Source organism: Carcharodon carcharias, chromosome 2, assembly GCF_017639515.1.
Source record: "Carcharodon carcharias isolate sCarCar2 chromosome 2, sCarCar2.pri, whole genome shotgun sequence".
In the NCBI taxonomy this organism is placed as follows: Eukaryota; Metazoa; Chordata; class Chondrichthyes; order Lamniformes; family Lamnidae; genus Carcharodon; species Carcharodon carcharias.
This window is the reverse complement of record NC_054468.1, coordinates 223,155,195-223,168,859: the sequence shown is the minus strand read 5'-3', so window position 1 is coordinate 223,168,859 and position 13,665 is coordinate 223,155,195. Positions and strand designations below refer to the sequence as shown.

Genomic DNA, 13,665 nt, shown 5'->3' with positions numbered 1-13,665 from the left:
GAGTTATCAGAGGTCAACTGGTACCAGAGACGTTCACACCTCAGCCAGGGGGAAATGGCTCCAAGGAGAGAAACATGGGAGGAAATTTGGTATAACAAAAAGGGTGAAATTTACAGTGGGGGGTGGGGGAGAGAACTGGCGTTCAAATGTGGTGCGTTGTTACAACATTTCTCCCAGAAATGCAAAAAGGAAACGTTTAACTTACCGGCGTGAAAGTTTATTTCTTAAGTATATTAGAAGACAACATACAAAAAGGATTTGCCAGCACAGGTACATCACTGGTGTGAAAGGAAAACGGCTACTTCAAATCGACAATAAGCTTGTTCTGAACAGGAACGGTTTTTGGTCTTAATCTTTCCGAAGAGGCAGTGTTTCCTCTCTCATTCCATCTTTTGTGACGATGCAAATCTTCAGAGAGTCACCGGTGTAAACATCTCTCTCGGCTGCAGAGATGAAAACGTCTTTTACCAGCTCCAGAGCTTTTTCCTGTGTAAGAGGGACATGTTCCACATTCTCCATGTTCTTGAATCCAATCTAGCAAAGAAAACGCAGCAAATTAAGGCCTTCACCACATTTGGCTGATAATTAAGTGATAGCAATAAAGGCACAATTTAAAAGGGAAAAAAAACACTTAAAAAAACTTAAGTTTGAGTTGTTGGTAAATTGAGCGTGTAATGATCCACATTCCCATCAAATAAAACTCCTCGCTAGGAGAGTCTGCCTATTACGCCCAGCCCTGCCTAGATTCTACTTGTTGTGCAAGTTGTTAGAGATGTTACTAAGAGTATTCTTGGGTCAAAGGGCGTTACCTGGTTGTCTAGGAGTGGCTGCAACATGGCACTGGCCGAACCGCCAGCTTTGTACGCATCTCTCTGATAGGATCCCACAGGGTCAAAGCTGTACACTGCACCCTTACCTGTAGTTAAAAACGGGAAAGCATATTCAATGTGCATCATGGATGAATACATTCATAATTTATTCGCCCATGTCTTTCAAGACAGGCAAGTTTTTGATATCGGAAAGGGGTCAGAAATCGAATTGTAAACAAAAAGTTCAACCCAACACCAGCTTATTTGTACAGATTTGTATTATTGATTCCACAGTGAGTGAATAAGAGATACAACTTGCATTTATATGTCTTTCGTGTCCTAAAAGCATATCAAGCCACTTCAAAGTCGAGGAAGTGCTTTCAAAGTATGTCCACTGCAATAATGTAAGGGAATGCTGCTGCCAATGTACACACAGCAAGGGCCCACAAACAGCTTTAAAATACAAAACTTATTAAACTGTGGTCACAAAGGGATAAATTGATGCCCACTGGAGAGGAGCAGACAGGACCTCATTTTAACATATTATCTGAGAGACAATATCTCCATAAGCATTCCCACAATATGCCACTGGATGGTCAATCTAGATTATGTGCTTGAGTCACCAGAGTGGGGCTTGAACCACAACCTTGTGACGGAGGGCGGCAAATATCTTCTCTTTTAGACTTTGGAATTCTCTTCCCCAGAGAGCAGTGGAAGCTGGGTCATTGAATATATTCAAGGCGGAGTTAGACAGATTTTTGATTGACAAGGGAGTCAAGGGTTACGGGGCACAGGCAGGAAAGCGGACTTAAGGCGACAATCAGATCAGCCCTGATCTTATTGAATGGTGCAGCAGGCTTGAGGGGCCGAAAGGCCTACTCTTGTTTATGTCTTACTCACAAGGTAAGACCGACACCTGTTCAAACAAAAAAGATAAACCTCAAAAGCTGGAAATGGGTAAAAAGAGACATAATGAATTTACACCAGAACATTTAACCTATCTTTGCTCTTTTCAGATGCTATATATTTCTAGCACTTTTGTTTGTGGCCTGTTGAGCTAGTTTTAAGCTTCATCTTGGGTCCAGCTTCGCTGAAATAACAGTAATCACAATGAATATATTTATTCTACAGACTACCACAGAGATAAACATTTAACCAAAGTTCAAGAACTGATTTAACTGACTCGATTCCATGACAGATAAGAACACACAGGTGGACGCATGCACCTCAAGCCATTTACCGCTGAACCAATTTGCTTTTTCCCGTGGTTCAGAGGGTAGCACTCTCACTTTAATCAGAAGATTGCAGGGTCAAATACGAATCAAGGCACTTGAGCACAAAATCTTGGCTGGCACTCCAGTGCAGTACTGAGGGAGTACTGCACTGTTGGAGGTGCAGCCTTTCAGAAGAAATGCTGAACTGAGGCCCTTTGCTCCTCCTGGACAGAAAAGCTACAATGGCACTATTTCGAAGGGGAGTGGGGAATTATCTCCAACGCCTTAAATATTTATCCCTCGATCAGCATTACAAAAACAGTTAGTGTGGTCATAATCACACTGCTGTTTGTGGGAGCATGTTGCGTATAAATTTGTTGCCACGTTTCCTGAGATACAACACTTCAAAAGTGCTACATTAGCCATAAAGTGCTTTGGGACATCCCCGTGAAAGGTGCTATACGAACACAAAGTCTTTTGTTTCTGTATACTGAGCAGAAGGAGGCAACCTGTTAGCAGACCTCGGTCAATGTTACTCTGTAAACAGTCTAAAAATACATGTCTTACAATTACTGTACCCTGTTGTTGGGAACATGCAGGGAAGGAACACACACACACAGCAACTCATGACCCACCAGTCTCTGGTACAGTAATTAACAGATCAGTGCTGAGGAGATTCGTGCATGACTGGGAAGAAAATAGAAGATTTTAAATGTTTAAGATGTTAAATACTCAATCTCACCTTCCTCATCAAGGCCACCAATGATGTTGTAAACAAAATAAGGGAAAAAGCGTCGAGAGTACAGAATTGTAGAGAGCATTGCTGCTATTGCCCCACTTGTCATTGTCTTATTGTTTGAATGTTTGTACATCTGAAACACATCAAATTATTATAGCATCAAAACTGTAACCAAAATACAAAAACAAACTTTGCAGCTTAAGGCTCATGGAGAAAACAAACCTATTGTTGTTTCAGACAATATTTTTTCTTTATTCCTTCAAGCGGTGCGAATGGCTTTGGCAAGACCAGCTTTTGTTGCCCATTCCCAATTGCTCTTGAAGTGAGTGACTTGCTAGGTCATTTCAGAGAGCAATTAAGTGTCAACCACATTGCTGTGGGTCTGGAACCACATGTAGGCCAGACCAGGTAAGGATATCAATGAACTTGATGGGTTTTTACAATAATCAACAATAGTTGTCATAGTCACCATTACTGAGACTAGCTTTATATTCCAGATTTATTAAATGAATCTAAATTCCACCAGCTAGCATGGTGGGAATTGAACCTGTGCCCCTAGGGCACTATCCTGGGTCTCTGGATTACTAGTCCAGTGACATTACCACTACACTACTGTCTCCCCAAAATAGAACTACAATGGAAGAAACTTAGAGATAAAAACAAAAAAACTGCGGATGCTGGAAATCCAAAACAAAAACAGAATTACCTGGAAAAACTCAGCAGGTCTGGCAGCATCGGCCTAGTTCTGTCGAAGGGTCATGAGGACTCGAAACGTCAACTCTTTTCTTCTCCGCCGATGCTGCCAGACCTGCTGAGTTTTTCCAGGTAATTCTGTTTTTGTAATGGAAGAAACTTACAGTCCCAAAAACATAAAACACCATGAATCCGTTTTAATTTGACAATCATAGAGAGGCCAAGGGTTTGCAGAGACGTTGAAAGAGCACAGTTTTTCCATAAGGATTAAGCTTCAGAGGTTTTGGCTAAGGTAAAGTGTTAGGACAGAAGAGAGGGCGCTTTACTCTGCAACTAGCCATACTAGGCCTGACCAAGGTGTGCTTGAAGCAGCCACAGAATGGCTAAAATGGGAGATGCTCCATTGTCCAGATTTATTATCTCTCATGTTGGTGAACACAAATACGCAACAATTAATGGCATCCACTGAACTTTCAACACCCAATCTCAATAACCACGGCAGTAGAATATCATTTGCAACATTTTACAAATACCTTTAATCTTGCATCAATAATTTTTGTTAGCGTAAGGCAGTCCCCATGGAATCCAGTGCATCCAATCACTGTTTGGTCTGTCCTAAAAGCATATCAAAACAAAAATGTTTAATGTGAAATCTGGTTGGTTAGAATACATTAATATAATGTACCAAACAATCACTGAGGAACATAATGCGTGTCCACCTGAGGAGGCAGACAGGGCCACAGTTTAACACTTCTTCTGAAAGACAGCACCTCCAACAGTGCAGTACTCCCTCAGTACTGGACTAGAACGTCAGCCTTGAATTTTGGGCTCAAGGCCTGAAGTGGGACTTGAACCCACAATCTTTAGCTCAGAGGTTAGAGTGCTACCTACTGAGCCATGGCTGACACACAAATGAGGGAAACACAAACTCCACCATCTTTCTTACGACTGGAATTGTTTAAATGCTGGATCCAAGGGGCCTATTTAGCCCAACATTTAACAGAAGTGAGATGGAGAAGAAATCATTCAGTAGCCAGAAACTACGAGGACTGGCTTGCACAGGCCCAAAAACAGCAGTAAATAAAACTGAGACACAAAAAGTTACTGATTTATACAGTCTGCATCCAAACAGTGTCATAGCCACCAACCGCCCCCACCCCGGCTACCTCCAGTATATGATGAACTTGAAAGCCGTTGGGTGTGTTGTCTGAAGCCCCCAGAAAGAGAGTGAGTATCGCTGAAAAAAGACATGTTGAAGCTTTTCGTCTTGCACTCATCAGGACACTTTGCAAGAATACCAATATAAGGGAAAAACAATTTATACTATATGTGAAGAGAGTGCTGATTGGTTGGCAACTGGACTCTAAATAGTAGAGGCATTGCCTCTGCCTCTCCCATTGAGTCCATTTGTCAAGGTTAAAGAGAAAATAACATCGTGCTAAAGAATACTAAAAATGTTCTGCCTCACATATAATCAATTCTAATCCTTCTCCTCTCAGAATAACAAACAGGTTTGGAAAACCTGGCAGATACCTCCTCGGACTCAAGTGGGAAGAGACCAACTGTAGCACTTCTGTCACCCTATCAGGTAGCAGAACAAATCAGACAATTGAACCTGGGCCCATGGTGCCCTCTTCGTTACAGTTTGTGAGGTGCTCTATCTAGGGCCACTGATCTAAGAAATGGAACTCTCAAAATTCATTAGATTGCATCCACTGAAAAATGCTGCTCAAAATACATTGCATAAATAAAACAAAGCTTTTTGGACTTACAATTTGTAGCATTTTGATGAATCCCGGCTGTGAATGGAGTAACCCTCACTCAGTCGTGTATCTGAAGCGACAATGGAAAAGTCTTCGCCAGCTAAGGCCAACACAGTTCTTCAGTAATAAATACAGGGGGAAATAAAAATGAAAGTGTCAGGTACAAATGCAAAGACCCCACCAAAGGTGGCCTTTTATTTTGCCATTTAAGGTAGATTATGCTACAATTTACTGAAAATTATTTCACCAGGATGGTTTCTAGATACCCTCCAGCATCTCTATGCTATTCATCACAGCAAAAACTGTTTTCCCTTTACTGACTGTTGCAAGCTTCCTGTTGCCCATGTCCACACTTTTTCAACCTTATCTCTTGATATTCACAGACAGAAATCAACTGTTTTCCAACACAATGAGTGAGGGTTTTTTTTTCATTGCCTAAAGAGACTAACAAATTGCTCATTTAGACTTTGGGGGAAAGTAGTGCTGCAGTAGGCATTTGTCCATCTTGGGAGGCGATGGACTGCGTGCAGGCTGTACTTCACTTTTGGATTGAACATGGTCTGTTGTTCGTTGTTGCCATAGAGGTCAATTTGCAGGTAGCAGCCCCTTGCACAGATGAATAACGCTAGCCCAAAGTCAACTGTTGCGCTCTCTTTTCCACCATCTGGTCATTTATTTTGTCCTCTGATTTTTCTATACCCTTCTTGGCTACTTGTCCCCAGACAAGGACTTCCCATGCATCGACTCCGATCCTGGTCAGCTTGAGATCTTGCTGGCAGACACCGTTGTATCGCAGACGTTGGTCTCATGCCAGTAGCAAGAAAAACAAACAGGTTTAGCAACTCTCACCGAGGTGCCTTTCACTTTTAATACGAAAATGTACCTTACTTAAAAAACCCAGCATTAAAGTGAATATTTTTTCTAAATTCTGTGGGGAAACAAAACAGTTCTTAAAAGCGGCAGTTGGATTCTGCAACCACTAGCGTCTTTTAGTACTGTGGAATTGGACAAACCTCTGAGCCATCTTACAGCAATCTTTGAGTTGAAAGAGTACAGCAGGTCGAGCTGAGTCATTATGGTATGGAAGGAGGTCCTTCAGCCCATCCAGTCCATGCTGGCTCTCTGTACAGCAAACCACTCAATCCTGTTCTCCGACTCTATCCTCGTGGACCTGCAAGCTTATTTCTCTTAAGTGCCCATCCAATTTCCTTTTGAAATTATTGATCATCCCCGCTTCCACCAGCCTCATAGCAAGCGAATTCCAGGTCATTACCACTCACATCTCCCCTACATTTCTTGTCTAAAACCTTAAACCTGCATCCCCTTTACATGGGAACAGCTTTCTTTGTCTACTTTATTTAAACCTGTTATAATCTTATACATCACAAGGTCATTAGTGAGGATGTTCACTGATGCTTGCACAATGTTCAGCACTATTCGCATCTCCTCAAAAACTGAAGCAGTCCATGTCCAAATGCAGCAAGACCTGGACAATATCCAGATTTGGGCTGACAACTGGCAAGTAACATTCACACTACACAAATGCCAGGCAATGGCCATCTCCAACAAGAGCAAATCTAACCATCACCCCATGGCACTCAATGGCATTACCATCACTGAATTCCCCCACTATCAACATTCTGGAAGGTAGGTGGGGGTGGGGGGGGGGGGGGGGGGGGGGGGGGGGGGGGTTATCGTTGACCAGAAACTGAACTTGCCTAGCTACAATACTGTGGCTACAAGAACAGGCCAGAGGCTAGGAAGCCTGCAGTGAGTAACTCACTTTCTGACTCCCCAAAGCCTGTCCACCATCTACAAGGCACAAGGCAGGAGTGTGATGGAATATTCTTCACTCACCTGGATGAGTGCAGCTCCCATAACACTCAAGAAGCTCGACACCATCCAAGACAAAGCAGCCCACTTGATTGGCACCACATCCACAAATATTCACTCCCTCCACCACCAACAATCAGTGGTAGCAGTGTGTACCATCTACAAGATGCACTGCAGAAGGCTCCTTAGGCAGCACCTTCCAAACTCACGACTGCTACCATCCAGAAAGGCACGGGCAGCAGACACATGGGAACACCACCACCTAGAAGTCCCCCTCCAAGCCACACTCAATTCTGACTTGGAAATATATTGCTGCTCCTTCACTGTTGCGAGGTCAAAATTCTGGAACTCCCTCCCTAACTGCACTGTGGGCGTACCTATACCAGAGGTATACCACCTATCTTTGGACAGTACTTTCCAAACCCATGACCACTACCACCTAGAAGGACAAGGGTAGCAGATAGATCGGAACACGACCACTTGCAGGTTCCCCTTCAAGTCACTCACTATCCAGGCTTACAAAAATATTGCCATTCCTTCACCGTAGCTGGGTCAAAATCCTGGATCTGCCTTCCTAACAGCACTGTGGGTGTACCTACACCACATGGACTGCAGCGATTCAAGGCAGCAGCTCACCACCACCTTCTCATGGCCAGCTAGGGATGGGCAATAAATGTTGGCCCAGCCAGCAAATCCCACATCCCATAAATTAATAAAAAAGAGACTGCATCGGTTCAAGAAGGCAGCTCACCACCCACCTTCTCAAGGGCAACTAGGGATGGACAATAAATACTGGCCTAGCTTGTGATGCCCACATCACGTAAATTAAAAAAAAACCTCCAAGTTTCTTCACAATCTCATTTGCTCCAAAAACAATCCCAACTTCCCCAACCCAACCTTGTAAAATCCCTCATCCTGAGAACCATTCTGGTAAATCTCCTCTGCACCCTCTCATGGACCCTCACATCCTTCTTAAAGTGTGGTGACCAGAATTGGACACAATATTCTAGTCGTGGCCTAACCAAAGCAGTATAAAGGTTCAGCATAACTTCCCTGCTTCTGTACTCAGTACCTTCATTTTAGAAGCCCAAGATTCCATATGCTTTACTGACCATTCTCTCAATACGTCCTGCCACTTTCATAGGTTTATGCAAATGAATCCCCAGATGTCCCTGCACAGTAGAACTGTGCCATTAAGTCTATACTGCCTTTCCCTTCTACAAAAACACATCACTTCATACTTCTCTATTGAACTGTCTGCCATTCTGCTTGCCTGTGTCCTGTTTCTGTTGATTAGTATCATGCTTATTGTTTGCCACACCTCCCAAGTTTGGTGTCATTGGCAAATTTTGAAATTTTATTCTTCTTCCCAATACCAAAATCCAATTTATGAAAAAAATTGATTGATCCAATCCCTCCAGGAAATCAATGCCACTCCCCTAACATCCACAAACACAAAGAACGTCTTCCTCTTCTGTTTGTAGCTACTCCTATCAGGAGATCTGCTGACATGGTATATCACGCTCATCTGTCTTCTGTCATCCTCTCACATCCACTGCATCCACTCTGTGACGTCCGTCATCCAGCTTTACCTAGGACGACCCCACATTCTGCTGCCCTCCACTTTGCCCTCTACAAGAGATCTCTGTAGCTTTTCGGCTTTGATCAAATGACTGAAATACTGACATTTTCCTTTCTGGATGTCACTTTTTAAGAGTTCTTTTTGCTCTTGCAATTTCAAGCTCCTCTTCATTTGTCTTGTGGTCTGCGCATAGAATTTTTAGCACGTCTTAGTATCCATTTTTCAAAAGCCCCTATTTTCTTCCACAGATCTTTATTGCCCAGGTTTCTGAGGCATGCCGGAAAGTAGAGTGTAGCATCTTATGAGCTTTTTCACTGTTACAAGCTTGAGTTTTCTTCCTGTTAACACATCCTTCACCTTCACAAAATTACTTCCATCTCTGTCCAGCATCGCATCAACCATCTTTTGTTATCATTGGTCCTTCACAGGCAAACTTAGCTATTTGTTCCAGTGTGACACCATCCACTTCAATCTTCATTCACTTTTCTTCTAATGCATTCCTTCAGACTACCAATGTTTTTTGTCAATAAAGATTTGTCTCAGGTGGTAAAACAAAATGGATGGTTTGGGATCAGCCACCCACTATACGCAGCATCTGATATTCACATCCATTATAATATAAATACCTGCCCCTTTGTGTTCGGCAGAAGCGGTTCCAAGGGCTGAATGGCCAACTTCTGTTCCTAAATTCACCACCTAAAGTACAGCACACCTGTCAGTACAAAACTCACCGGGCAGCAAAGCCCGCAATTGAACAACCAGGGAATCCAGCATTTCTTTTATTTACTTTATAACCACTGACAAGTCCAAAATGAAAACACATTCAATCTAAAAACAACCAAAAATCAAGTTTTAGCATCATAACAAAATACAAGCTACACATCTGCACATCGCAAAATGCAGGAAAAGAACCTGAGGAACCACGGTGTTTAAAAGTGGTTCACTGTGGGGAATGTCCTTTCCAAACGGGTGAAACTGAAAGAGAAAGTTGGGCACCAAGCTCTCATGCACTTAAACTCTAAGCCCAGCATTTGTGGATGTTTTGTTACATCAGACATAGATCTGAATCTTTCTTTGGAGCACAATCGGGATCTACATTAGCAACATTTTTTCTTCCCCTCCCCCAGGGCCTGTGTCTCCACCTGATCTCCCCGTGTACCTCCCCATCTCACAGAAATGTTTAACGCCCCCCCTTCTTCCAGGGCATGTTTGACGCCCCCCTTCTTCCCAGGCCTGTATGACTACCCCCCCCCCCCCCCCCCACTTTTCCCGGGCCTGTACGACGCCCCGCCTCCCCCTCTCCCCGGGCCTGTTTGACGCCCCACCTCTCCCCGGGCCTGTCTACATTCCCCCCTCGCCCCACCTTTCCCAGGCCTGGTTACTCCTACTTCCACTCTCCAGGGGCCGGGTTTCTCCTCTCCCCGAGCGGTCTTCGTTTGAAGGATGCCTCACACTTACCCTCCATTGAAGGTGTAAGGGGAGAAGCGATGCTGCGCGGGCCCCAAGTGCTGATACTCCCCCATGTATTCGTACGAATGCAGCATTTCCCTCCTGAGCTGAATCGCTGCTGTCTCACTGCCAAGATGGCGGCCGCTGTGTCACAGTCAAACCCTTCCCCTCGGCGCATAGCGAAAAAGCGCATGCGCAAAACCGGTGCCCTTGCCGCTTCTTCCCCCCAGAAGGGGAAACACCGTCTGCGCCTGCGCACTTGTGTCTTTCCCAACACCTGGCAGCTCAGGTAGCTCTTTTAAAGCCAACCAAATAAACCAAATTAACAAAATGAGGGATAAAATAAAACGCAGCCCCTAAATTAAGGTCACTGCAAAACCAAAGACAACATTTAAAGGAAACTTACAACATCAATCCATAATGTGATTAAGAGGGTCGATAAAGCACCCCAACCCCCGTGGTGCCCACCAGGCATGGAAGGCCTCAATGGTGCCGGCAGACACCGCGTGCTCCCTCTCCAGGGACACCCGGCCACGAACGTAGCTGTGGAAGAGGGGCAAACAGTCGAATGGGACAACCCCCTCGATTGCCCGCTGCCTGGACCTGTTAATGGCTAACTTAGCCAAGCCGAGGAGCAGGTTCACGAGGAGGTCCTCCTCTTTCCCGGCCCCCCCTCTCCGCACCGGGTGTCCATAGGTCAGGAGCATGCGATTGAAGTGCAAACAAAACAGTAATAAAAGGTTCTTTAAATAACTGAAAACGGAGTGCAGCCTAAAACAGTTAACATAAACGTGGTCCATGGACTCAGCTAAACTGCAAAAAGGGCAGGTATCTTGGGAGTCCGGGAACCGACACATTCTACGATTATAGGGGACTGCTGTGTGCAACATCCTCCACCCCAGGTCCCCGATGGAAAATGGGAAGACACCTCCATAGAGGGCCTCCCAATGGGGACCTCCGCCGCCAGACGGCAACAAGGCACGCCAGGGCGTGTCCGGGTGGCGGGCAAATCAGGCACAAATCAAGAGTGCGATGGAATACTCTCCACTTGCCTGGATCAATGTCGCTCCAATACTCATGAAGCTTGACACCATCCAGGATAAAGCAGCCTGCTTGATTGGAACTCCATCCACACTCCACCACCTTAAGCATACACTGCCTTCACCACTGATGCACAGTGGCAGAAGTGTTTTTTTATTCTATCACAGGGTGTGGGCATTGCTGACTAGGCCAGCATTTATTGCCCATCCCTAATTGCCTTTGAGAAGATGGTGAGCTGCCTTAACGAACTACTGCACTACGTGTGGTGTAGGTACACTCACAGTGCTGTTAGGAAGGAAGTTCCAGGATTTTGACCCAATAACAGTGAAGGAATGGCGATATAGTTCCAAGTCAGGATGATGTGTGACTTGGAGGGGAATTTGCAGATGGTGGTGTTCCCTTGCCTCTGCTGTTCTTTTCCTTTGAGGTGGTAGAGATCGCAGGTTTGGAAGGTGCTGTTGAAGTAGCCTTGGTGAGTTGCTGCAGTGCATCTTGTAGATGGTAGACAGTGCTGCCATTGTGCGCAGTGGTGGAAGGAGCAAATGTTTAATGTGGTGAATGGGGTGTTAATCAAGTGGGCTGCTTTGCCCTAGATGGTGTCAAGTTTCTTCAGTGTTGTCAGAGATGCACTCATCCAGGCAAGTGGAGAGTATTCCATCACACTCCTGACTTGAGCCTTTTAGATGTTGGACAGGTTTTGGGAGTCAGGAGGTGAGTTACTTGCTTCAGAATTCCCAGCCTCTGATCTACTCTTATAGCCACAGTATTTATATGGCTGGTCCAGTTCACTTTCTGGTCAATGCTGACCCCAGGATGTTGGGAATAGTGGGGGATTCAGTGATGATAATGCCATTGAATGTCAAGGGACGATGGCTAGATTCTCTCTTGTAGATAGTCATTGCTAGGCATTTACCAGCCCGAGTCTGAATGTTGTCCAGGTCTTGCTGCAAATGGACATGGACTGCTTCAGTATCTGAGGAATTGTGAATAGTACTGAACATTGTACAATCATCAGCGAACATCCCCATTTCTGACTTTATAATTGAGGGAAGGTCATTGATGGAAGTTGAAAATATCTGGGCCTAGGACTACCCTGAGGAACTCCTGCAGTGATGTCCTGGGACTCAAATAATTCACTTCCGACAACCACAACCATCTTCCTTTTTGCTAGGTATGACTTCAATCAGTGGAGAGCTTCCCCCTGAACCCCATTAACTTCAGTTTGGCTAGGGCTCCAGGTTGCCACACTAGGTAAAATGCTGCCTTGATGTCAAAGGCAGTCACTCTCACCTCACCTCTTGTGTTCAGCTCTTTTGTCCATGTTTGGACAAAGGCTAAAAAGAGGTCAGGAGCTGAGTGGCCCTGGCGGAACCCAAACTGAGCATTAGTGACCCCTTTCCATCACTTTGCTGATGATCAAGAGTAGACTGATGGGGCAGCAACTGGCTGGTTTAGATTTGTCCTGCATTTTGTGGACAAGACATACCTAGGCAATGAGTAGATGTCAGTGTTGTAGCTGTACTGGAACAGCTTGGCTAGGGGCACAAAAACAAAAACAGAATTACCTGGAAAAACTCAGCAGGTCTGGCAGCATCGGCGGAGAAGAAAAGAGTTGATGTTTCGAGTCCTCATGACTCTTCGACAGAACTTGAGTTCGAGTCCAAGAAAGAGTTGAAATATAAGCTGGTTTAAGGTGTGTGTGTGTGGGGGGGGGGGGGGGGTGGAGAGAGAGAGAGAGAGAGAAGTGGCTCTCTTTCTCTCTCTCTCCGCCCCCAACACACACCTTAAACCAGTTTATATTTCAGCTCTTTCTTGGACTCGAACTCAAGTTCTGTCGAAGGGTCATGAGGACTCGAAACGTCAACTCTTTTCTTCCCCGCCGATGCTGCCAGACCTGCTGAGTTTTTCCAGGTAATTCTGTTTTTGTTTTTGTTTTGGATTTCCAGCATCCGCAGTTTTTTTGTTTTTATCATTATGGCTAGGGGCACAGCAAGTTCTTAAGCACAAGTCTTCTGTACCAATGCCAGAATACTGTCAGGGCCCATAGTCTTCACAGTATCCATTGCCTTCAACTATTTCTTGATATCATGTCGAGTGAATTGAATTTGCTGAAGGCTGGCATCTGTGATGCAGGGAATCTCAGGAGGAGGCCTAGATGGATCATATTCTCAGCATTTCTGGCTGAAGATGGTAGCAAATCCTTCAGCCTTTTCTTTTGCACCGATGTGCTGGGTTCCCCCATTGAGGATAGGAATATTTGTCATACCTCCTCCTTTAGTTACTTGTTTAATTGTCCACTACCTACCACAACTGGATGCGGCAGGACTGAAGAGTTTAGATCTGATCCATCTGTTGTGGGATTGCTTAGCTCTGTCTATTGTATGCTGCTTCCGCCATTTGGCATGCAAGTAGTCTTGTGTTGTAGCTTCACCAGGTTGATAATTCATTTTTAGGTATGCCTGGTACTGCTTCTGGTATGCCCTCCTGCACTCTTCATTGAACCAGAGTTGATCCCGTGGCTTGATAATGATGGTAGAATGGG

The 13,665-nt window shown here is 44.8% G+C and overlaps 1 protein-coding gene across 1 annotated transcript; it reads right to left on the bottom strand.

Annotated features, from left to right (window-relative positions):
• Nucleotides 1–201: 201 nt before the first annotated feature.
• On the bottom strand, nt 202–10,250 carry psmb1 (proteasome 20S subunit beta 1). The gene is made up of 6 exons (XM_041182715.1): nt 10,092–10,250; nt 5,228–5,335; nt 3,989–4,070; nt 2,766–2,895; nt 810–916; nt 202–534 (listed from the first exon to the last, which is right to left on the bottom strand). The coding sequence occupies exons 1-6, from the start codon at nt 10,175–10,177 to the stop codon at nt 349–351; spliced, it is 699 nt and encodes a 232-aa protein (XP_041038649.1). The 5' UTR covers nt 10,178–10,250; the 3' UTR covers nt 202–348.
• Between the last annotated feature and the right edge of the window lie 3,415 nt (nt 10,251–13,665).

Excerpts from the sequence above, each read along its gene's own strand:
- psmb1 (XM_041182715.1), bottom strand. The coding sequence starts at position 10,177 with ATGCTGCATTCGTACGAATACATGGGGGAGTATCAGCACTTGGGGCCC. Across the intron at positions 2,896-3,988 it reads TTATTGATGCAAGATTAAAG|ATGTACAAACATTCAAACAA; the intron begins GTATTTGTAAAA and ends GATGTGTTTCAG. Across the intron at positions 917-2,765 it reads TGGTGGCCTTGATGAGGAAG|GTAAGGGTGCAGTGTACAGC; the intron begins GTGAGATTGAGT and ends TTTTAACTACAG.